The 25,382-nt window shown below is 44.4% G+C and overlaps 1 protein-coding gene across 1 annotated transcript in view; it reads right to left on the minus strand.

Moving 5' to 3' along the window:
• Positions 1-7,267, minus strand: part of LOC135558267 (dynein axonemal heavy chain 11-like) — a 108,612-nt gene extending 101,345 nt beyond the window's left edge. Inside the window, 8 exon segments of the mRNA XM_064991985.1 lie at positions 5,262-5,378; positions 5,465-5,632; positions 5,721-5,954; positions 6,041-6,252; positions 6,347-6,446; positions 6,541-6,736; positions 6,812-7,002; positions 7,106-7,267. Of these exon segments, the coding sequence (XP_064848057.1) occupies positions 5,262-5,378; positions 5,465-5,632; positions 5,721-5,954; positions 6,041-6,252; positions 6,347-6,446; positions 6,541-6,736; positions 6,812-7,002; positions 7,106-7,267 (1,380 nt within the window).
• Between the last annotated feature and the right edge of the window lie 18,115 nt (positions 7,268-25,382).

The following is a 25,382-nucleotide window of genomic DNA, read 5'->3' on the forward strand; positions in this document are numbered from 1 at the left end:
CAGGGCTATGGTTATGGTTTGAGGGGCTATGTTTAGGGTAAAGGGTCAGGGCTATGGTTATGGTTTGAGGGGCTATGTTTAGGGTAAAGGTTCATGGTTATGTTTAGGGTAAAGGCTATGTTTAGGGTAAAGGGTCAGGGCTATGGTTAGGGTAAAGGGTCAGGGCTATGGTGAGGGTCGGGGGGATCTTTGTTTAGGGTAAAGGGTCAGGGCTATGGTTAGGGTCAGGGGGGTCTATGATTAGGGTAAAGATTTAGAGCTATGGTTAGGGTAAAGATTTAGGGCTATGTTTAGGGTAAAGATTCAGGGCAATGGTTAGGGTTAGGGTAAAGATTCAGGGCTATGGTTAGTGTAAAGATTCAGGGCTAAGGTTAGGGTTAGGGTAAAGATTCAGGGCTAAGGTTAGGGTTAGGGTAAAGATTCAGGGCTATGGTTAGTGTAAAGATTCAGGGCTAAGATTAGGGTTAGGGTAAAGATTCAGGGCTATGGTTAGGGTAAAGATTCAGGGCTAAGATTAGGGTTAGGGTAAAGATTCAGGGCTAAGGTTAGGGTTAGGGTAAAGATTCAGGGCTAAGGTTAGGGTTAGGGTAAAGATTCAGGGCTATGGTTAGGGTAAAGATTCAGGGCTATGGTTAGGGTTAGGGTAAAGATTCAGGGCTAGGGTTAGGGTAAAGATTCAGAGCTATGGTTAGGGTTAGGGTAAAGATTCAGGGCTATGGTTAGGGTAAAGATTCAGGGCTATGGTTAGGGTTAGGGTAAAGATTCAGGGCTATGGTTAGGGTTAGGGTAAAGATTCAGGGCTATGGTTAGGGTAAAGATTCAGGGCTATGGTTAGGGTTAGGGTAAAGATTCAGGGCTATGGTTAGGGTAAAGATTCAGGGCTATGGTTAGGGTAAAGATTCAGGGCTATGGTTAGGGTAAAGATTCAGGGCTAAGGTTAGGGTTAGGGTAAAGATTCAGGGCTATGGTTAGGGTAAAGATTCAGGGCTATGGTTAGGGTTAGGGTAAAGATTCAGGGCTATGGTTAGGGTTAGGGTAAAGATTCAGGGCTATGGTTAGGGTTAGGGTAAAGATTCAGGGCTATGGTTAGGGTTAGGGTAAAGATTCAGGGCTAGGGTTAGGGTAAAGATTCAGGGCTATGGTTAGGGTTAGGGTAAAGATTCAGGGCTATGGTTAGGGTAAAGATTCAGGGCTATGGTTAGGGTTAGGGTAAAGATTCAGGGCTATGGTTAGGGTAAAGATTCAGGGCTATGGTTAGGGTAAAGATTCAGGGCTAGGGTTAGGGTAAAGATTCAGGGCTATGGTTAGGGTTAGGGTAAAGATTCAGGGCTATGGTTAGGGTAAAGATTCAGGGCTATGGTTAGGGTAAAGATTCAGGGCTAGGGTTAGGGTAAAGATTCAGGGCTAAGGTTAGGGTTAGGGTAAAGATTCAGGGCTATGGTTAGGGTAAAGATTCAGGGCTATGGTTAGGGTAAAGATTCAGGGCTAGGGTTAGGGTAAAGATTCAGGGCTATGGTTAGGGTTAGGGTAAAGATTCAGGGCTATGGTTAGGGTAAAGATTCAGGGCTAAGGTTAGGGTTAGGGTAAAGATTCAGGGCTATGGTTAGGGTAAAGATTCAGGGCTAAGGTTAGGGTTAGGGTAAAGATTCAGGGCTAGGGTTAGGGTTAGGGTAAAGATTCAGGGCTAGGGTTAGGGTTAGGGTAAAGATTCAGGGCTATGTTTAGGGTAAAGATTCAGGGCTATGGTTAGGGTTAGGGTAAAGATTCAGGGCTAGGGTTAGGGTAAAGATTCAGGGCTAAGGTTAGGGTTAGGGTAAAGATTCAGGGCTATGTTTAGGGTAAAGATTCAGGGCTATGGTTAGGGTTAGGGTAAAGATTCAGGGCTTTAGGGTAAAGATTCAGGGCTAAGGTTAGGGTTAGGGTAAAGATTCAGGGCTATGTTTAGGGTAAAGATTCAGGGCTATGGTTAGGGTTAGGGTAAAGATTCAGGGCTATGTTTAGGGTAAAGATTCAGGGCTATGGTTAGGGTTAGGGTAAAGATTCAGGGCTAGGGTTAGGGTAAAGATTCAGGGCTAAGGTTAGGGTTAGGGTAAAGATTCAGGGCTATGGTTAGGGTAAAGATTCAGGGCTAAGGTTAGGGTTAGGGTAAAGATTCAGGGCTAAGGTTAGGGTAAAGATTCAGGGCTATGGTTAGGGTTAGGGTAAAGATTCAGGGCTATGGTTAGGGTAAAGATTCAGGGCTATGGTTAGGGTAAAGATTCAGGGCTAAGGTTAGGGTTAGGGTAAAGATTCAGGGCTAAGGTTAGGGTTAGGGTAAAGATTCAGGGCTATGGTTAGGGTAAAGATTCAGGGCTAAGATTAGGGTTAGGGTAAAGATTCAGGGCTATGGTTCGGGTTAGGGTAAAGATTCAGGGCTATGGTTAGGGTAAAGATTCAGGGCTATGGTTAGGGTTAGGGTAAAGATTCAGGGCTAAGGTTAGGGTTAGGGTAAAGATTCAGGGCTATGGTTAGGGTAAAGATTCAGGGCTAAGGTTAGGGTTAGGGTAAAGATTCAGGGCTATGTTTAGGGTAAAGATTCAGGGCTATGGTTAGGGTTAGGGTAAAGATTCAGGGCTAGGGTTAGGGTAAAGATTCAGGGCTAAGGTTAGGGTTAGGGTAAAGATTCAGGGCTATGGTTAGGGTAAAGATTCAGGGCTAAGGTTAGGGTTAGGGTAAAGATTCAGGGCTAAGGTTAGGGTAAAGATTCAGGGCTATGGTTAGGGTTAGGGTAAAGATTCAGGGCTATGGTTAGGGTAAAGATTCAGGGCTAAGGTTAGGGTTAGGGTAAAGATTCAGGGCTAAGGTTAGGGTTAGGGTAAAGATTCAGGGCAATGGTTAGGGTTAGGGTAAAGATTCAGGGCTATGGTTAGGGTTAGGGTAAAGATTCAGGGCTATGGTTAGTGTAAAGATTCAGGGCTAAGGTTAGGGTTAGGGTAAAGATTCAGGGCTATGGTTAGGGTAAAGATTCAGGGCTATGGTTAGGGTAAAGATTCAGGGCTAAGGTTAGGGTTAGGGTAAAGATTCAGGGCTAAGGTTAGGGTTAGGGTAAAGATTCAGGGCTATGGTTAGGGTAAAGATTCAGGGCTAAGATTAGGGTTAGGGTAAAGATTCAGGGCTATGGTTCGGGTTAGGGTAAAGATTCAGGGCTATGGTTAGGGTAAAGATTCAGGGCTATGGTTAGGGTTAGGGTAAAGATTCAGGGCTAAGGTTAGGGTTAGGGTAAAGATTCAGGGCTAAGGTTAGGGTTAGGGTAAAGATTCAGGGCTATGGTTAGGGTAAAGATTCAGGGCTAAGATTAGGGTTAGGGTAAAGATTCAGGGCTATGGTTCGGGTTAGGGTAAAGATTCAGGGCTATGGTTAGGGTAAAGATTCAGGGCTATGGTTAGGGTTAGGGTAAAGATTCAGGGCTATGGTTAGGGTAAAGATTCAGGGCTATGGTTAGGGTTAGGGTAAAGATTCAGGGCTATGGTTAGGGTTAGTGTAAAGATTCAGGGCAATGGTTAGGGTTAGGGTAAAGATTCAGGGCTAAGGTTAGGGTTAGGGTAAAGATTCAGGGCTATGGTTAGGGTAAAGATTCAGGGCTATGGTTAGGGTTAGGGTAAAGATTCAGGGCTATGGTTAGGGTTAGTGTAAAGATTCAGGGCAATGGTTAGGGTTAGGGTAAAGATTCAGGGCTATGGTTAGGGTTAGGGTAAAGATTCAGGGCTATGGTTAGTGTAAAGATTCAGGGCTAAGGTTAGGGTTAGGGTAAAGATTCAGGGCTATGGTTAGGGTAAAGATTCAGGGCTATGGTTAGGGTAAAGATTCAGGGCTAAGGTTAGGGTTAGGGTAAAGATTCAGGGCTAAGGTTAGGGTTAGGGTAAAGATTCAGGGCTATGGTTAGGGTAAAGATTCAGGGCTAAGATTAGGGTTAGGGTAAAGATTCAGGGCTATGGTTCGGGTTAGGGTAAAGATTCAGGGCTATGGTTAGGGTAAAGATTCAGGGCTATGGTTAGGGTTAGGGTAAAGATTCAGGGCAATGGTTAGGGTAAAGATTCAGGGCTAAGGTTAGGGTTAGGGTAAAGATTCAGGGCTATGGTTAGTGTAAAGATTCAGGGCTAAGGTTAGGGTTAGGGTAAAGATTCAGAGCTATGGTTAGGGTAAAGATTCAGGGCTATGGTTAGGGTAAAGATTCAGGGCTAAGGTTAGGGTTAGGGTAAAGATTCAGGGCTAGGGTTAGGGTTAGGGTAAAGATTCAGGGCTAGGGTTAGGGTTAGGGTAAAGATTCAGGGCTAAGGTTAGGGTTAGGGTAAAGATTCAGAGCTATGGTTAGGGTAAAGATTCAGGGCTATGTTTAGGGTAAAGATTCAGGGCTAAGGTTAGGGTTAGGGTAAAGATTCAGGGCTATGGTTAGGGTAAAGATTCAGGGCTATGGTTAGGGTTAGGGTAAAGATTCAGGGCTAGGGTTAGGGTAAAGATTCAGGGCTATGGTTCGGGTTAGGGTAAAGATTCAGGGCTATGTTTAGGGTAAAGATTCAGGGCTATGGTTAGGGTAAAGATTCAGGGCTATGGTTAGGGTAAAGATTCAGGGCTATGGTTCGGGTTAGGGTAAAGATTCAGGGCTATGGTTAGGGTAAAGATTCAGGGCTATGGTTAGGGTTAGGGTAAAGATTCAGGGCTATGGTTAGGGTAAAGATTCAGGGCTAAGGTTAGGGTTAGGGTAAAGATTCAGGGCTATGGTTAGGGTAAAGATTCAGGGCTATGGTTAGGGTTAGGGTAAAGATTCAGGGCTATGGTTAGGTAAAGATTCAGGGCTATGGTTAGGGTTAGGGTAAAGATTCAGGGCTATGGTTAGGTAAAGATTCAGGGCTATGGTTAGGGTTAGGTAAAGATTCAGGGCTATGGTTAGGGTAAAGATTCAGGGCTAAGGTTAGGGTTAGGGTAAAGATTCAGGGCTATGGTTAGGGTTAGGGTAAAGATTCAGGGCTATGGTTAGGGTAAAGATTCAGGGCTAAGGTTAGGGTTAGGGTAAAGATTCAGGGCTAAGGTTAGGGTTAGGGTAAAGATTCAGGGCAATGGTTAGGGTTAGGGTAAAGATTCAGGGCTATGGTTCGGGTTAGGGTAAAGATTCAGGGCTATGGTTAGGGTAAAGATTCAGGGCTATGGTTAGGGTTAGGGTAAAGATTCAGGGCTATGGTTAGGGTTAGGGTCATTGGGTAGGGTTCTTCTCAGGTGTGTCTCACCTTGAATGCAGACTCCAGGCCTTTAGAGTGTTGGAAGGCCAGGTTGAGAACGGTCCCCAGCCTCTGGTCAAAGTCTCTGTTCTGCTCCATGAAACGCCTGTAGTCCACTAGGAAGTCCTAAACACACCAGCAAACAAACATCATGTTAGTGGCCATTTGACAATGGTTAAATAAAGCATTTGTAAAAGTGCCACCAGCTTCACCTCTTTAGTGTAGTCCAGCGGGTCGTGTTTGCTCTCCCTCAGAGTTCTCCAGCTGTCGTGGAACTCCTCGTTCATACTGAACACCATCTCACTGAGGATCTTCCCCCTCGACCCTCCCAGCTCAACCTTCTCCAGCTTCAGGAAGACCAGCGCAGACGCAAACAGCTCCTGGTAGATAGATGCATAAAAGCATAGATGGATGGATAGTACACTACCTGTGCCCGGAGCCACACGCAAACTCGTGCCAGACACACACCTCGATCATGAGAAGCCGGTCCAGTATGTGGTCAGCCCTGTGGAAGACCAGTGTGGAAGGGAAGTCCCATTGTTTGACAGTCTCCCCGCTGCGGTAGTACTGAGGGATGCGCTGGCGGTGTGTGTGGAACAGGCGCTTGAAGCACCGCAGGACACTGATGGTCACCTGCACCCTCTCCACTCCTTCTTCCAGTTCCATCTTAAACAGCTCCTCTGGGATCAGATACGCAAATGCCTGGAGACCCGAACAGAGAGGCGTTATACGTAACACACACACAATACGCGCGCACACACACGCACGCGCAGACACCACACACCCACCTTCTCGATAAGTAAATTGCAGAACTCCTGCAGTAGGAGCACCATGCGTGGAGGGCGGCAGTAGTATTGGGAGCGACTCCAGATGAGACACAGCGTGTGGAAGAGAGGAGGTAACAGCATCTCTAGCTTGTTGAAACTCCCCTCCTCCAGACAACTGATCAGTCTCCTCAGTGGTCTCAGGTAGAGGTCTATATCCTCAGCCTCTAAAACCGCTGTGAGAGAGAAACATTAGGGTCGGTGATGATTAAGGGAAAGGAGATACGTGAAGGATGGTGCTTGTGATGGGAACAAGGCCTCTCACACTACCCTGGTTGACTTTGAGGCAGATGTCGTGGAAGGAGGCGTAGTAACTGCTCTTGATCCTCCTCAGAATCTCCATGATCTGTTCCACCTTAGGGTTCATGATCTGAGAGAGAACACGGAACGCAGATTTATTTTTTATGTTTTTAACTCTGAGCAAACACAAGCATACACACTGACCTGACTCTACTCCAGCCTACCTGTGAATGGACGCCGAGCAGGTTGCCTCTCTGACAGGCCCAGAAGTGGAGCTCCGCGCTGGGGCCCGGGTGGTCCCCCTGCTGCAGCACCATGCTGGAATCCCTCTTCAGGACGGTCCAGACCTGACCGGACCACTGGATTACAAGGGTCTCTATGGAGTACAGCAGAGCCCGGTCTATCGGCCAGCCATTAGAGCTAGGGAGAGAGAGAGAGAAGTCACACACACACACACACACACACACACACCCCACATTCCCACACACAACTGACCTGAGCAATATGTCCTGCGGCTGAGATCTCTCCACACACAGTGGTAGGGGCAGCAGGGTGCGTCCCTCTGCCCTGCCTCTCAGAGTGACCACTTTGCTCCTCAGCTGCTCCAGGTGTCTGTGTATGTCCTCAGACACCACCCGAGGCCAACCGCCGTGGTTCAGAGAGTTAGATAACACTGACACCAGAACCTTACCCCCATGGTAATTCAGAGTTAGATATAAAGAACGGGTATCAGCACGTCCACACATACCCTCTCCCCCTCAACCCCAAACAAACACCCCTTTTACTCACCTCGGAGATGAGGAGCGGCATGTGCTCCATGGGGTGTCCAGAGACCTCCCCCAGCCACATCTGAGTCCTGAAGCCCTGCACGGTGATCCTCAGGACCCCCTTCTTCAGCACGCACATCAGCTTGGTCTTCCAGGGGGCTGACGTCTTTAAAGATGTAAACATAGTGGAAATGCTTTCTATTTGTATTGAAAGCACTAGAAATAAGGCAAACCATATTTCAACAAGGTACTTCCCAGCTACAAAACAACGTTCTGAGAACCATTTGCTTTTAAACATTTTTTTTTTTTAGAGCTTGGTTACAGCGTGGTTATCCTATGGTTATTTGGCATACAACCTTCCCGCAACTTTCAGGGAATGGTGCAGGATAGTTGCTTGGCTATGGAACATTCTGAGCATATTTAAGGATCTTGGCAAAAAAAAACAACAACAACATTATTTTCTTTGTATTTCATTACTTTAAACAGAATGTCTCCTAAAAGTTAAAATGGTTACAATCATTGACATTTTGGTAATGTTCTAGGAACGTTCACCACTGGTTTGACATTGGGAATATTCTCAAATACTGTAGTTCAGAGAACATTAAGAAAGTTTTTCTGTAGGAATTTCAGAACTTCAGCATAATGTTTCCAACAGGTTTTCCTCATTGTTCTATTTAAAGTTATGTTCTCAATTGTTCAGAGAATGTTAGGAAACTATTTTCCCTTAAAACCACAAGAAATCTTCCGAGAACGTTCTAAAACTGTCATTTAAAAACATGTACATTCCGTTCTCAGAATCAACCAAACATCCTCTTTCTTGTTCAGTGTGTTCAGGTGTGTAGGCAGCGCCCAGTATTTGGTCACACCTGAACTTAATGAGTGCTTGTTTCCTTTCCTTTGTTTGAATAGACTAAAATGAACAGCTTTGCATGAGTAAAAAAAAAAATGTCACGCTAGCTCAGTCCTGATGGTGCACTGGACTAAGGACATGAATAAAGAACAGAACATTATAGGTTCAGAACCCACTGATGCTGTATCACGATAAATGTGTTTGCATGATTAATGCCTACGGATATGAATTTCCATGTGTGCTTGGAGTCATTTAAAAAAAAAACTAAAATAAGCTAGCAGTGTTATTGAAAGTTAAGGAAGTTATTCAAAAATCTCCAAATATCCTACAATTTTCGTAAATAAAACCTCCTAGGAAACAGAGTACAACGTTCTCAGAACATCCCTGTAACCTAAAAAATAAACTTTCCCGGAAAAGGCAAAATTTTCACTTTTGTTCTCAGAACGTTTAAAAAACCTTCAGTTTTATCAGTCAGGAAACGTATGGCTTCGTTCCCACAACCAATGTGAAACCAAAAACATACATTCCCACAACTTCCAAGGAACCAAACGTGCTAGCTGGGTTGTTAGATTCCGTTACTTAATTGTGAAAGCAACTGCAATATGCCTATGTATAGCCTATAATCATTCATCAGAACATTTATACGATTCATGTAGGAAAAAAGACAGACTGTGTGTGATCCCTAACCAGCTGGGTATTGAACCCATGTCAAGACATGACAAAGCTTGATTATTTGAAACAGCTGTGTGGTGCTAGACAAGAAAAGAAAAACGTGCACCCCTTGGGATCCCCAGGACTGAGTTTGGGAAACGCTGCCTTAGCCAGTGGACAGCCCCGGCAGCCATTTTTCAACTAAACCGTTTCTTGCCGATACTTTCTTCGTTGTCGATTCGGAAGAAACTTGTCTTTTACGAACCTGTTCAGTTGCAGGTGGTACTCCAAAAACTGCATCATATTCAGAAAGATATTAAATCCACTTTTCCCACCGAGTTAGGAGTTCCCTCGCCAACATCTTTGCAGGAACTAGTCGCTGCCGTGGACACATAAAAAAATAAATAGATGAAAGATATACACACACACACGCAAGCGAGATGTCTTACTCGGTCAAAAAGTGGATTGAATATTTTTTAGGAATATTCTCTACTTCCACCTGTAACTGGACACAGAAGTTTATAAGAGACAAGTTTCTTCTGAATCGAGAACGAAGAAAGTTTTGTCGCTTTGGATAAGAGCATCTGCTGAATTACTAAAATGTCAATGTCTTGCCAAAGAAAAGGTTTGTTGAAAAATGGCTGCAGGTGTAACGGCTGTATGGTAGCATTTACATATCAGCATTACAATGTGTGTGTGTGTGTGTGTGTGTGTGTGTGTGTGTGTGTGTCACTCACCTGTGCATCTCCAGCGTGTAGTGTCCCCCCAGGACCAGTGAAGAGCAGTAGTCGGTCACTCCAGACATGGTCCAGGAAATCCAGTAGAATCCTCTGGTTCTCCTCCGCCCCAATGAAACGATTCCACTTGTCAGTCTTCACCCGGAGAACGCAAAACGCCTGGAAACATGGTGCATTAGACGTGTCATTTGTTGATCACCTTTATATCTGCTCTCTGCTTTAGTCCTACATAGGACACCGCTCGGGCTGTTGTATGCTGCGATATAATATCATACATATTTGTAGTGAAGCGAGCTAAAGTCTACTGCAATTATTGGACTGATGAGACATGCAACATTTTTTGTCTGCAAAACAGATCTCGCCAAATAACCATAAAGCCTAACATCACCTCCGCCTTGCTGACCCTCAACACGGGAGCCACACAGGGGTGTGTGCTTAGTCCCCTCCTCTACTTCCTGTTCACCATCCAGGACCTCTACATCAGGCGGTGTGAACAGAAGGCCAGTAAAATTGTTATAGACTCCAGTTACCCAAGCCATAGACTGCTCTCCCTGCTTCCGCACGGCGAGCCGAACCTGTGCATCAAGTCTGACACCAACAGGCTCCTGAACAGCATTGATCCCCAAGTCACAAGACTGACTACACTGACTATCTTAGTTAACCCTTGTATTTGCACACACATCTATACTGACTCTACGCACACGCACAGACACTTACAATCGTAATTTTATGCTGCTGCTACTCTGTTTATCATACAGTTGAAGTCGGAGGTTTACATGCACTTAGGTTGGAGTCATTAAAACAAATTTCTTGTTAAAAAAACTATAGTTTTGGCAAGTCAGTTAGTACATCTACTTTGTACATGACACAAGTCATTTTTACAAAAATTGTTTACAGACAGATTATTTCACTTATAATTCACTGTATCACAATTCCAGTGGGTCAGAAGTTTAAATAAACTAAATTGACTGTGCCTTTAAACAGCTTGGAAAATTCCAGACAATTATATCATGGCTTTATAAGTTTCTGATAGGCTAATTGACATCATTCGAGTCAATTGGAGGTGCACCTGTGGATGTATTTCAAGGCCTACCTTCAAACTCAGTGGCTCTTTGGTTGACATGGGGAAATCAAAAGAAATCAGACCTCCACAAGTCTGGTTCATCCTTGGGAGCAATTTCCAAATGAAGGAAGGTACCACGTTTATCTGTACCCAAGTATAAACACCATGGGACAACCCAGAGCAACAGCAAAGGACCTCGTGAAGATGCTGGAGGAAACAGGTACAAAGTATCTACATCCACAGTAAAACGAGTATTTTATCGACATAACCTGAAAGGCCGCCCAGCAAGGAAGAAGCCATTGCTCCAAAAACGGCAGAAAAAAAGCCAGACTACGGTTTGCAACTGCACATGGGGACAAAGATTGTAGTTTTTGGAGAAATGTCCCCTGATCTGATGAAACAAAAATAGAACTGTTTGGCCATAATGACCATCGTTATGTTTGGAGGAAAAAGGGGGAGGCTTGCAAGCCGAAGAACACCATCTCAAACTTGAAGCACGGAGGTGGAAGCATCATGTTGTGGGGGTGCTTTGCTGCAGGAGGGACGGACTGGTGCACTTCACATAATAGATGGCATCATGAGAAAAAAGAATTGTGGCTATATTGAAGCAAGACGTCAGTCAGGAAGTTAAAGCTTTGTCGCAAATGGGTCTTCCAAATGGACAAGGACCCCAAGCATACTTCCAAAGTTGTGGCAAAATGGCTTAACCTCTCTGGGAAATGTGGGACGCCAGCCAACATGTCCGATTTCAAAGAGGCCTTTCGGCGAAAGCAAACGATGCTATTATCTGAGGATAGCACCTCCGTAAACAAAGAGAGAAGCATATTTCAACCCTGCAGGCGCAACACAAAACACAGAAATAAATATATAATTCATGCCTTACCTTTGACGAGCTTCTTTTGTTGGCACTCCAATATGCCCCATAAACATCACAAATGGTCATTTTGCTCTATTAATTCCGTCGATATACTGTATATCCAAAATGTCCATATATTTGGCTCGTTTGATCCAGAAAAACACCGGTTCCAACTTGCGCAACGTGACTACAAAATATCTCAAAAATATTTCAAACTACTTTTGTAATACAACTTTAGGTATTTTTTTACATAAATAATCCATACAATTTAAGACGGGATGATCTGTGTTCAATACCGGAGGAAAACAAACTGTAGCTAGCTTTCTGGTCACTCGGCGCTATCTAACAGTATACAACAAGTGACCCTCGTTCTGAACAGGGCTACTTCTTCATTACACAAAGGAAAAACCTCAACCAATTTCTAAAGACTGTTGACATCCAGTGGAAGCGGTAGGACCTGCAAGAAGGTCCCTTAGAAATTTGGATCCCCAATGAAAACCCATTGAAAAGAGAGTGACCTCAAAAAAATAAAATCTAAATGGTTTGTCCTTGGGGTTTCGCCTGCTAAATAAGTTCTGTTATACTCACAGACATGATTCAAACAGTTTTAGAAACTTCAGAGTGTTTTCTATCCAATCAATGATATGCATATCTTATCTTCTGGGGATGAGTAGCAGGCAGTTGAATTTGGGCATGCATTTCATCCGGATGTGAAAATACTGCCCCGTCACCAAGAAGTTAAGGACAACAAAGTCAAGGTATTGGAATGGACATCACAAAGAACCTGACCTCAATCCTATAGAACATTTGTGGGCAGAACTGTTAAAGTGTGTGCGAGCAAGGAGGCCTACAAACCTGACTCAGTTACAGAGAAATGAGCAAGAAATTCACCCAACTTATTGTGGAAGGCTACCCAAAACATTTGACCCAAGTTAAACAATTGAAAGGCAATGCTACCAAATACTAATTGAGTGAATGTAAACTTCTGACCCACTGGGAATGTGATGAAAGAAATAAAAGCTGAAATAAATAATTCGCTCTACTATTATTCTGACATTTCACATTCTTAAAATAAAGTGGTGATCCTAAATGACCCAAAACAGGGAATTGTTACTAGGATTAAATGTCAGGAATTGTGAAAAACCGAGTTTAAATGTAACTGGCTAAGGTGCATGTAAACTTCCGACTTCAACTGTATATCCTGATTCCTAGTCACTTTACCCGTATACATATCTACCTCGATCACTCCAGTGTCCCTGCACATTGTAAATATGGTATTGAAACTGACCCTCTATATACACTAGCTTCTTACTTTCTCGTGTTCTTCTTATATTTCTCGTGTTTTTGTTCTACCTTATGTTAGTCATTGTGCTACATTGATATTGATCACTGCATTGTTGGGTTTGGAGCTTGCAAAAAAGGCATTTTTCACTCTAGGCCTACTTGTGCACATGACATTAAAACTTTAAATTGAAATGATGTTTTTTTTTCTTCTTTTAGATCAGTGTCTTCTCTAAACTAACAGAGCAATAGACAGCACCCACATGGCCATAAAAGCACAATCCCAAAACGAGTTCAACAATGTAAACAGAAAATGCTTCCACCCACTTAATGTGCAGGTGATAAGATTATGCAATGCGCATAAGACGCTGCTGAATGTGGTGGCAAGGTGGAACGCGACTCGTTCCTTCTGCAGAACAGCAATGATGGCCATCGCTTACAGGAGGGAGCTGTTGAGGATGGATGGCTTATTGGTGAGTGTTGTCTACTCATTTGAAGTATATTTTGACATTGCTAAAGCAACTTGAATTGTCCGAATGGTCCTCTCTTTGTAGCTATGTTTTTTGTTGTTGTCTTCTGCTCAAGCCACAACTGAGAGATCCAAATCAAACATTTTGGTTGTATTCAAACTCTGACACCAGCACCTCCATTTCCGTCGAGGAAAGGTAGTTTTTTCTTACTTTGTAGGGTTGTTTGATAAATCACACTTCTTCCATGCATACGAACTTTCTATAGTTTACGAGTTGGATGACCGTTTAAAATGTTTTTTTTTTTTTTCTGAGTACCCAGTTGTCTTGAACGCACTGAAGTCGGATGTCTGAGATATCCGAGTTCAAAGTTCCCCTTGGTTTAGAACGCGACATGTAATCCTCCGCGTGCCTTCTCCTGACAGACATCGTTGAATAAATGTTAAAAGATCATTCCTACTATAACATGATGAATTTAAAGAGTATATAGAGTTCAGTGTTTTTTGTGTGTTTGTGATGCAAATATCCCAGTCAATTCAATCCAACGTCTATTCCACGTTGCTCCTCGGTAATTGAATTGAAATGACGTGGCAACAACGTTGATTCAACCAATGTGTGCCCAGTGGGATAGTCCTACCTGCTCCCGGAGAAAGTCCACCCTCTCATCTGCCAACGCAGCCCCTGTCTTGGTGTCCTGGGGAACACGCACCCCTCCACTAGTGCCGCTGCCGCCCTCGGCCATGGTGCTGGAAGAAGGGGGCAAGGGACACTTGGTTTTAGAGGAGAAAGAGCAAAGGTTTGCATTCTGACATGGAGAATAGAGGGAGAAGGATAGAGTGGGACCTAACCCATTGACGGGAAGAAAACAAGGGTCAACATCAACTCACCTTGAAGCTGAATGTTAAAGTTAAAAAAAAAAAAATCTTCCAGCCAGGACCCTTTCCACTATTAGGGAAAAGCTGCTATAGAAATGCACAAAGCTGAATATCTATCTCTCTATATATCTAATGAATGCGGTAGTCAGCCGATCGGAGGCCTCTCTATCGCAGCTCTGAAGACAGGTGAGGAGGTAAGCTTATACCATACCGAGAGAGACCGTCACCTTACACCATAGCAACAGAAGGTGGCATATCTCACCTGCCACAGCCAGGTGAAACAGGAGCCTTCAGGGGAGCCCTTGTCCTGATAGTGACACCTACTAACAGATCCACTTTCTCACCACTTGAGGGCAGTGTGGGATAATTTTTGGTAGAAGTGACATCCGCTCTAATCCAAAATGACCAGAACCATGACATCCTATTAAACATGATACAGCATTTATGTAAAAACATCTCAAAACTGGACATATGTATAACTATGTTACTTAAAATAGCACGATACTGATTAACCTTTTAAAAAAACAACAACATGTTGCCTCTAACTGTAATGCACAGATATAATAATGACATATGAGATTGGACAACTGGGGATGATGATGATGATATCAGTGATCATTGGCATTTGAGTCAGAATTTATTAGATAAATTATAGATAAATGTAGCTCATTAGTACTAAAGCAATGCAATGTTTTGAACCTCTGGGTCTCCACAGAAACACAGTGTTTATCAGGATTCATGTCCATATAGTTCTGGATAAAATGTGAAATATTGGTTAAGGACAACTGTTATTGGGTGTACCATTGAATGGACATGTGGCCACGTCTATTGGAACAGTTTATAGTCTCTCAACTCACAGAGGTTCAGGTAAGGACAAACACTTGCGGCCATATTTTATAAACCAATAAAACATATATTACTTACTTTTTCTGACATCAGAACTGCACCTTTCTCTCTGCTCTGTGTTTTACCAATGATCACATCAGCATATTCAATGTGCTATCCAAAAATATTTTTCTGTGTTAAATGTAAATTCTCTGCGTCTCTCTGTCTGCCTGCGTTGTAGCCCAGTCTCTGTTCCCTGAGCTGTGCTCTAGCTAAAGCCATTTCACAGTGCTGAGAGACAGACCACTGCTGCCCATCCCTCTGACCTCACACCCAATGTCACAGCGTCTCCACTGGGACTACTGTAGAGAAGAGAGAGAGAGAGGAGTTGGAGAGGGGGATGGAGGGAGGACGGTGAAGGGGGGGAGATAGCTAGCTATCTCTCAGCATACAGATGAGACAGGGTCCAGAGAGATGGAGAGAGAGGGAGCAGAGGAAAACAAAAGAGGATAGGAATGAAGGACTCGATATGCTGTGGCTATAATTAATAACTTTGACCAACGTTTTTCTCTCACATTTCTCTCAACAGTTATCACCAGTGGTGTCAATAGAGGATCTGCTAGCCCCAAACTCAACAAGTGCCTCATGATTCATTGAAAAAATATGTTTCTATTGTCACATACACCAGTCAGGTGCAGTGAAATCTGTTGTGTTACAGGGTCAGCCATAGTAGTTCTGCACCCCTGGAGCAAATGAGTGTTAAGCGCATTGCTCAGGTGGACATCAATTGATTTTTTTACCTCATCGGCTCAGATATTCCAACCAGCAACAACGCTCTAACCGCTAGGCTGCCTGCCGCCTAAAATCAAGATCATCGTAGTCGTCTTTGGTCATCATCGTCATCATCATCGTCGTCATCATCGTCGTTATCTTAAGGACAACTAGCTCTCAGGATTTCACGTCAGAATAAGGTGCCCATCCATGTTTCTCAAATGTAAACTGTAGAAGTTGTTGCAAGCGTCAAATTTTGAAGTGTTTAAGGTTAAGTTAAGGCATTAACTCCACATTTTTAAGGTTTAAGGGATAAGGTTTTTGGATAGGCTTAAAACAAATAACGTTCTATTGCTTCAAACGTTTGGAATCGTGTGCAGATGCTTACGCACATCCGCCTTCCATGTCCACAACGCCCCAGCAAAACCCAAACCACCTAATGTGACAACGCCCACTGTTGCCCCTAGTGGCCGGTTTCCACGTCATCTCCCGACGTCTTCAGACGTGGATGGACGTTGAACACTGACACATTGTGTCACGGGTGACCTGGCTGCTTAAGGTACCACCACTACACACACGCACACTACAGCATCACAATAGCCCTTCTAAACCGGGCCAGCAAGGCTGATTTTGACTCCGAGACCAAAACCAACAATGTGCGGGTTAGCTGCTCTCTGTGAGTAGCAGAGCAGAGTAGCGGAGCCGGGCAGGCCATCATTTCCATGTGGATGTTAGTCTTAGCCTGCCACCTTTCTCTCCTCTCTCCTCTTCTCTCTACCCCTCTCCACACTCTCTTTTCGCAGTTGCCATGGCTACGTGGCGCCTCACGTGTGGACTGCTCCTCTTCAGCCCTGAGCCCCTGGCCTCCCTAGCATTCTTCCCTCTCCTCTTCACGTCACCACTCCTCTCCTCCTTTAGAGTGAGGAGAAATGTATATGCAGATTCATTTTGGAATTTTATAATAATAATAATAATAATAATAATAATAATGAATTTTCTCTCTCTCTCCTTCACCTCTCTGTCTCTGTGATCTCTATCTCTCACACACTTGGTCTATGGCTCCTTTGAACTTCCGTTTACTCTGTCCACTCCAGGGCCATTTTTTATCAGCGTACCTTGGCACTCCAGGGAAAACCTACGTTGGGAATATACTCTAGGGAGAAAGAGGTACTCCGAGAAGGATGGAAAGAGAGAGAGAAATGGTGACAGGGAGAGAGACAGAGAAAGCTGGACTACGGGAGGAACTGAGGGAGGGAGAATGATGGTCACACACCCAGGCATACACACGCACCAAGCAGGCTTTCCTCCTGTTGCTGGCAAAGTTGCCATGGTGAGGCTAGCCAGTTGGACACCCCTATCCGCAGAGAGCTGGTTTGGAAATGGTGTGTGTGTGTGAGAGAGAGTGTGTGTGTGTGCATGTGTGTAACCTTTTTTGCAAGCCTGTGTGTGTGTGTTTGTGTCTGCTGTGCATATTTGTGTGTTTGTCCAGATGGTGCTGACCAGCCGTCCCTCACTGAGTGAACAGAGTAAATGGAACGATTACAGTAATGACCGACACACACATCTGTCCCCAACCTGTCCCATCATGCCGTGCCATGCCTTCAGGCATTCACACCACAGTTCTATGTCCTCAACTTGGCAACAGCCAGGCCATACTGGCATCAACAGGCTAGGGCTGTTTCCAGCCTTTTCAACTCAGAGTGATGACACTGCCACTCCATTGTCCATACACCACAGGGATGCAGATAGATGTTGTCGTGAATGTTTATATTACACACCTATAGTGCTTAATGAATGTTGTTAGCATTAGCATTTATTCATTTATGCTACTCTTTCATCCTGGTGTGTCCTCAGTCACTCTCAGTGATAGACATAGAGGGCTCTATTTTAACAAACCTAACCAATGGTAAATCTTAGAGCTGGTGGTAGTACTATGGGTCTAGGGGTGTGTCTGAAATGTTGTTGCTATTTTAACAGCGGAAATTAGGGGCACAATAGCTGGCGGTGAGGCGAAAGGGCTGGGTTTTGATGAATAAATAAGTTGTAGGTGTAACGAGGGCTTGAGCACTCACTGGCCAATCAACATGTTCCATGGCTTAATACTGTGTGTTATTGGCTCAAGTTCTGTCGGTTATTGACAATTTGCATTATCATCAACAAAAATTCAGTTGGGGGAGGGTATTCTCGTCCAAGTCCATTGTCGATTGATACTACACTGAACAAAAATATAAACGCAACATGTAAAGTGTTGCTCCCATGTTTCATGAGCTAAACTAAAAAAAAACAGAGATTTTCCATACGCACAAAAAAATGTATTTCTCTCAAATTTTCTGCACAAATTTGTTTACATCCCTGTTAGTAATAATTTCTCCTTTGCCAAGACAATCCATCCACCTAACAGGTGTGGCATATCAAGATTGAACAGCATCATAATTACACAGGTGCACCTTGTGCTGCGGACAATAAAAGGCCACTATAAAATGTGCAGTTTTGTCACACAACACAATGCAAACGATGTCTCAAGTTTTGAGGGAGCATGTAAATGGCATGCTTTCTGCAGGAATGTCCACCAGAGCTATTGAATGTTCATTTCTCTACCATAAGCCGCCTCCAACATTGTTTTACAAAATTTGGCAATACGACCAAACGGCCTCACAACCGCAGACCACATGTATGACGTTGTGTGAGCGAGCATTTTGCTGATGTCAACATTGTGAGTTGCCCCATGGTGGCGGTGGGGTTATTGGTATGGGCAGGCATGAACAACAGACAATGAACACAATTGCATTTTATCGATAATTTGCATTTTATCGATTCATCAAGGATCTCTCTTTATCAATATGAATGCACAGCAATACCGTTATGAGATCCTGAGACCCATTGTCGTGCCATTCATCCACTGCCATCACCTCATGTTTCAGCATGATAATGCACGGCCCCATGTCACTGAAAATGTCCCAGTTCTTCCATGGTCTGCATAGTCACCAGACATGTCATCGATTGAGTATGTTTGGGATGCTCTGGATGGATGTGTACGACAGCGTGTTCCAGTTCCCGCCAATCAACTTCGCACAGCCATTGAAAAGGAGTGGGACAACATGATACCATGATCTCTTGGAGGTATTCCACAAGGCTTGTGCTACCTCTCTTCCTCCGCATCGTACCTACAATTGTGCCATTGACCTCCTCCAGGTCACTGCACCGCCTCGAGGTTGGCTATATCCCCTATCCGGCACCGAGACCAAGGCCATGGAGGAGTACAGCATGCCATTTACATGAGGACTCTCTGGCTGCTGGGAGCATTCGTCCTTCTGCATTCCTTTGCCGGAGCAGGGTGTTTCTTTGTGGAAAAGAAGGATGATTCCATTCATCGACTACCAGGGCCTCATTGACATCATGATTAAGAATCGTTACCTCCTGCCACTCCTCTCCTCTGCTTTCAAACCTCTCCAGGGGCTACCATCCTTCGGAATGCCTACCATCTTGTTCGGATACACGAGGGGGATGAGTGGAAGACAGCTTTCAACACTCTGGACACTGCTGTTTGGACTCACCAACACTCGGTAATGTGCTCCATGACATGCTGAATCGTTTGTGTTTGTCTACCTTGACAACCCCTGTGTTCTCCTGGACTGCCCAAGAACACGTCCTTCAGCGCCTCCTAGAGAACCAGTTGTTTGTGAAACCTGAGAAGTGCGAGTTTCACTGCTCTACTATCTCCCTTTGGTGAAATTTCATCGCTGAGGGAAATGTCCAGATGGATCCTGAAAAAGTGAGAGCGGTGGTGGATTGGCCCCAACAACAGCACCCTGGCGGCTCCCTTCTCTGCATTTACATCTCCCAAGGTACCATTCACATGGTGTTAACAGGTTAACAGCTGTTAACAGGGCTTTTGTGGATCTGAAGCATCAGTTCACTACCTCCTCCATCCGGAGCCGTCCCGTCAGTTTGTGGTTGAGGTCGATGCTTCTGACATTGGAGTAGGGGCCATCCTGTCCCAGCAATCTGCCCAGGACCAAAATCTCCATCCCTGTGCCTTCCTGTCCCATCGTCTGAACCTCGCTGAGAGAAACTATGATGTAAGTAACATGGAACTTCTGGCAGTCAAGATGGCACTGGAGGAGTGGAGGCACTGGCTGGAAGGAGTGGAACATTAATTTTTGGTTTCGACCGACCATAAGAATTTGGAATATCTCTGCACAGCCAAGCGCCTTAACTCTAGGTAGGCCCATTGGGCTCTGTTATTCACCAGGTTCAACTTCACCATCTCCTACTGCCAAGAGTCTAAGAATGTGAAGCCAGATGCTTACGCTGCCAGATTCTTTGACTCTGAGACCATCCTCCCAACCCCATGCCTTGTGGCTTCAGTTGTCTGGGGTATTGAGACCCTGGTCCGCAAGGCACAACTGTCCCAGCCGGACCCTGGAGGGGGCCCGGATAACTGGATGTTCGTCCCTGATTCGGCCTGGTCCCAGGTCCTGGAATGAGCTCATTCCTCCAGGCTTACCGGTCATCCGGGCTCCCGTTGAACCATGTCCTTCCTCCAACAACGCTTTGGGTGGGCCACTATGATGGTGGACATGGTCTCTGACCGGAGTCCTCAGTTCTCGTCACGGTTCTGGAAGGTGTTCTGCACCCTTATTGGGTCGTAGGCTAGCCTGTCCTCCGGATTTCATCCCCAGTCCAACGGCCAGTCTGAGTAGCGAACCAAGACCTGCAAACGACACCAAGGTGCCTCGTCTCGACCAACCTAACTACCTGAACAACTGGTTTGGGTGGAATATGCCCGGAACCCTCTTCCCTGCTCGGCCACTGGGCTCTCCCCTTTCAAGTGCTCCATGGGGTATCAGCTCCCTCTCTTCCCGGAGCAAGAACAGGAAGTTAACATACCCTTTGCCCAGATGTTCATCCGCCGCTGTCAGCATACCTGGAAAAGAGCTTGGATGGTTCTTCTCAAGACCATCTCCAGGTATCGTCGACAAGCGGACCGCCGCCATACTCCGGCTCCCCGCTATAATCTTGGGCAAAGGGTATGGCTATCAACACGGGACCTGTCCCTCCTGGTGGAGTCCCGCAAACTTTCCTCCTGTTTCATTGGTCCCTTCCCCATTTATAGAGTCCTTAGTCCCACTGCTGTTTGTCTTCTGTTACACGGTGAGACGCCACTTGAGTGTTCGACCACGGGACAGGTGTTTCCAGACTGTGAGGGTTATGGCCTGGAGGAGAGGTGCTGGGTCCCTGCTAAGGACATCCTGGACCCGGGTCTCATCGCTGACTTTCACCGCCGGCACCCTGGTCAACCAGGTATGCACCCAGATAGGACGCTATTTGGCACCCCTGGGGGGATGGGTGATCTGTTTAATCTGTCCTTGTGATTGTCTCTACCCCCCCTCCAATATCATCCATCTCCCTACTACCCTCAGTGTATTTATACCTGTGTTCTCTGTTTGTCTGTTGCCAGTTTGTCATGTCTTGCCAAGTCAACAAGCGTTTATCCAAGCTCCTATTTTTCCTAGTCTCTCTTTTCTAGTCCTCACGGTTCTGACCTTTTGCCTGCCCCTGACTTTGAACCTTCCTACCGCCCTGTAGCGTTTGGACTCCGACCTTGTTATGAACTCTTGCCTGTCCTCGACCTGCCTCTTGCCTGCCTCTCGTGGTTCAATAAGTGTCAGAGACTCGAACCATCTGGCTCCTGTGTCTGCATCTGGGTCTCGCCTTGTGTCGTTATAGAAAGAAGTTGCTGCATGTTGCTTTTATATTTTAGTTCAGTGAATGTGTATACATATTAGAGGTCGACCGATTAATCGGAATGGCCGATTAATTAGGGGAGATTTCAAGTTTTCATAACAATCGGAAATCTGTAAAAAAAAAATTACACCTTTATTGAATCTTTATTTAACTAGGCAAGTCAGTTAAGAACGCATTCTTATTTTCAATGACTGCCTAGGAAAGGTGGGTTAACTGCCTCGTTCAGGGGCAGAAAGACAGATTTTCACCTTGTCAGCTCGGGGGATCCAACCTTGCAACCTTACAGTTAACTAGTCCAATGCAATAACGACCTGACTCTCTCTCGTTGCGTTGCACTCCACAAGGAGACTGCCTGTTACACAAATGCAGTAAGCCAAGGTAAAGTTGCTAGCTAGCATTAAACTTATCTTATAAAAAACAATCAATCATAATCACTAGTTAACTACACATGGTTGATGATATTACTAGATATTATCTTGCGTGTCCTGTGTTGCATATAATCTGACTGAGCATACAAGTATCTAAGTAACTGGAGGTGGTAGGCAGAAGCAGGCACGTAAACATTCATTCAAACAGCACTTTCGTGCGTTTTGCTGGCAGCTCTTCGTTGTGCGTCAAGCATTGCGCTGTTTATGACTTCAAACCTATCAACTCCCGAGATGAGGCTGGTGTGACCGTGAAATTGCTGGCTAGTTAGCGCGCGCTAATAGCGTTTCAAACTTCACTCCTCTGAGCCTTGGAGTGGTTGTTCCCCTTGTTCTGCATGGGTAACTCTGCTTCGATGCGGTGGCTGTTGTCGTTGTGTTGCTGGTTCGAGCCCAGGGAGGAGCGAGGAGAGGGACGGAGGCTATACTGTTACACTGGCAATACTAAAGTGCCTATAAGAACATCCAATAGTCAAAGGTTAATGAAATACAAATGGTATAGAGGGAAATAGTCCTATAATAATTACAACCTAAAACTTCTTACCTGGGAATATTGAAGACTCATGTTAAAAGGAACCACCAGCTTTCATATGTTCTCATGTTCTTAGCAAGGAACTGAAATGTTAGCTTTCTTACATGGCACATATTGGACTTTCACTTTCTTCTCCAACACATTGTTTTTGCATTATTTAAAACAAATTGAACATGTTTCATTATCTACTTGAGGCTAAATTGATTTTATTGATGTATTATATTAAGTTAAAATAAGTGTTAATTCAGTATTGTTGTAATTGTCATTAATACAAATACTTTTTTGTAAAAAAATTTTTTAAATCGGCCGATTAATCGGTATCGGCCTTTTTGGTCCTCCAATAATCGGTATCGGCATTGAAAAATCATAATCGGTCAACCTCTAATATATATATATAAAAATGTCATAACACATGGACTATAGTGTTTTATTGCTTTTATACAACAGGTTACCAGCATAAAACATCTAGATTATTTCCCAAACAATACATTTTTCAACAAAACATGATGCTTTAACACAAGTAACATTTTAGGCGTTCTCTGGTCGTTAGTTCTATTCGTATTGAAGGCCATGTAAAGCAAAACTACCCAAGCGCAAAAACATTGTAGCAAAGACATTGATACAGCAGACTATTATAGAAACCACAATGACACATTTTTTCGGAGGGTTACAACATCGACAGCTATTTCTTTGAATTACATATTTCCATTCAGTGAAGTAGCTGTCTAATGGGTACCATTTCTCGGGAATAACTCATCATCCTCTGGCATCCAGACCTGCTGGATGGTAGTCGTCCTGATGCAGTGGTTGGTATACCTAACGGGATGAGCCAGCCTCATATGCACACAGAGACAGAGAGACAGAGAGACAGAGAGACAGAGAGACAGAGAGACAGAGAGACAGAGAGAGAGAGAGACAGAGAGAGAGAGCAATTAATACTGTATAGCAGCATACCTATTTTAACAAAATGTTATACCTTGCACAGACGAGGCAGCATTGATGAAAGGGTGTTGAGTCCCATTGGCTCCATGGTATACCACAAGTTGTAATCATCTGAGAGCTTTAGTCTGGGGTGTATATAAAAGGCTGGGACACTGTGCTAACTGACCTCCAAATGAGCTTCAATGCCATACAACACTCCTTCCGGGGCCTCCAACTGCTCTTAAACGCTAGTAAAACCAAATGCATGCTTTTCAACTGTTTGCTGCCCGCACCCGCCCGCCCGACTAGCATCACCATCCTGGACGGTTCCGACCTAGAATATGTGAACAACTATTAATAACTTTGATGTCTGTCTCCTTCCAGACTCATATTACACATCTCCAATCCAAAATCAAATCTAGAATCGTCTTTCTATTTCGCAACAAAGCCTCCTTCAGTCACGCCACCAAACTTACCCTCGTAAAACGGACTATCGTACCGATCCTCGTCTTCGGCGAAGTCATCTACAAAATAGCTTCCAACACTCTACTCAGCAAACTGGATGCAGTCTATCACAGTGCCATCCGTTTTGTTACCAAATCACCTTATACCACCCACCACTGTGACCTGTATGCTCCAGTTGGCTGGCCCTCACTACATATTCATCGCCAGACCCACTGGCTCCAGGTCCTCTATAAGTCTATGCTAGGTAAAGCACCACCTTATTTCAGTTCACTGGTCACGATAACAACACCCACCTGTAGCACACGTTCCAGCAGGTATATCTCACTTATCATCCCCAAAGCCAACACCTCATTTGGCCACCTTTCCTTCCAGTTAAGTTGGAGACTTTTATTTCCCTCACCACCTTTAACCATCAACTATTTGAGCAACTAACCGAACGCTCCATCTGTAAATAGCCCACCCATTTTACCTACCTCATCCCCATACTGTTTTTATTTTATTTACTTTTCTGCTCTTTTGCACACCAGTATCTCTACTTGCACATGATCATCTGCTCATTTATCACTCCAGTGTTAATCTGCTAAATTGTAATTATGCGCTCCTATGGCCTATTTATTGCCTACCTCCTCATGCCTTTTGCACACACTGTATATAGACTTTATTTTTTTCTACTGTGTCATTGACTTGTTTATTGTGTTATTGGCTTGTTTATTGCTTACTCCATGTGTAACTCTGTGTTGTTGTCTGTGTCACACTGCTTTGCTTTATCTTGGCTAGGTCGCAGTTGCAAATGAGAACTTGTTCTCAACTAGCCTACCTGGTTAAATAAAGGTGAAAATAAAATGTTTGGGTAAATTAGAGATATGTTTCGAGCTATGCCAAGGGGCAAAGCCCGTTCCCTTGGTCCCTTTCAATTGGACTTTTGTGGTTCTTGTTTTTTTCATTGAAACTCAGTGTTACGTAGCTCAATCCATTTTTGTACTGTTTTATTACGAATGAGTCTGGCTTCAGTTTGCGATTTCCTTTGTTGCCTCTTCGGCCACAGTGCAACTGCAAATCAAACTACACCTTATTCAGTAATCATCTAGGCGTAGCGGGGCTCAAGGCATTGGACTTGCGGAGGATTTTTAGGTTCTGCTGTGTTATAGCTGGGAGGTGGTTGGTTCTGTCCCTGCCCTCCCTTCTTGGCTGTTTTATGGTACCAGCAAAGACATTTTTTGCGTTCAGAAACTCAGTATCTCTCATCAGGCACCAAGAACGACTCCATGGAGGCCCATTAAAGAGGCGGTGTAGGCCTGAGCACAGTCCAGCGAAGCTGCTGATTTCATATCGGTCTCCTTTAGCAGTCGGTGGCGTAGGAATTCCAGAGAATATGACCTGTTTCGAAACAGTTGCCAGATTGATATTTATCCCCTTTTCTGACAGCCAATTCACTTCACTGCCCAGTTGGTTTGTCTTGATGTCATTTTTTAAATTTCTCTCCTTTTGTATGTCGTCTATAGCAGTGCTACAGATTTCTGCATGTCTAACGCTAACGCTAGGCTCAGGTTGCTGGTCTACTTGCTCTTCTTCACTGTTTCATTTCTTTCATATCCTCTTCCTCTTCTTGTTTGACCATTCTTCAAACGCTAGTGGATAAAACAAATCAAGAGTAACTTTAAAATCATCCATGACGAGTTACAGGTGCTAAGACTAGTAGTTGTGAAAGTAGTAGTGGTGGTGGGTTGCCAGGTAATGATGTAAACGATGCCACTTGAACATGCAACTATGAACGTGGCCATGTGTATGTTGACTCATATACAGTGCATTCGGGAAATTATTCAGACCTCTTA

This window comes from Oncorhynchus masou, chromosome 17 (genome assembly GCF_036934945.1).
Source record: "Oncorhynchus masou masou isolate Uvic2021 chromosome 17, UVic_Omas_1.1, whole genome shotgun sequence".
Lineage (NCBI taxonomy): Eukaryota > Metazoa > Chordata > Actinopteri > Salmoniformes > Salmonidae > Oncorhynchus > Oncorhynchus masou.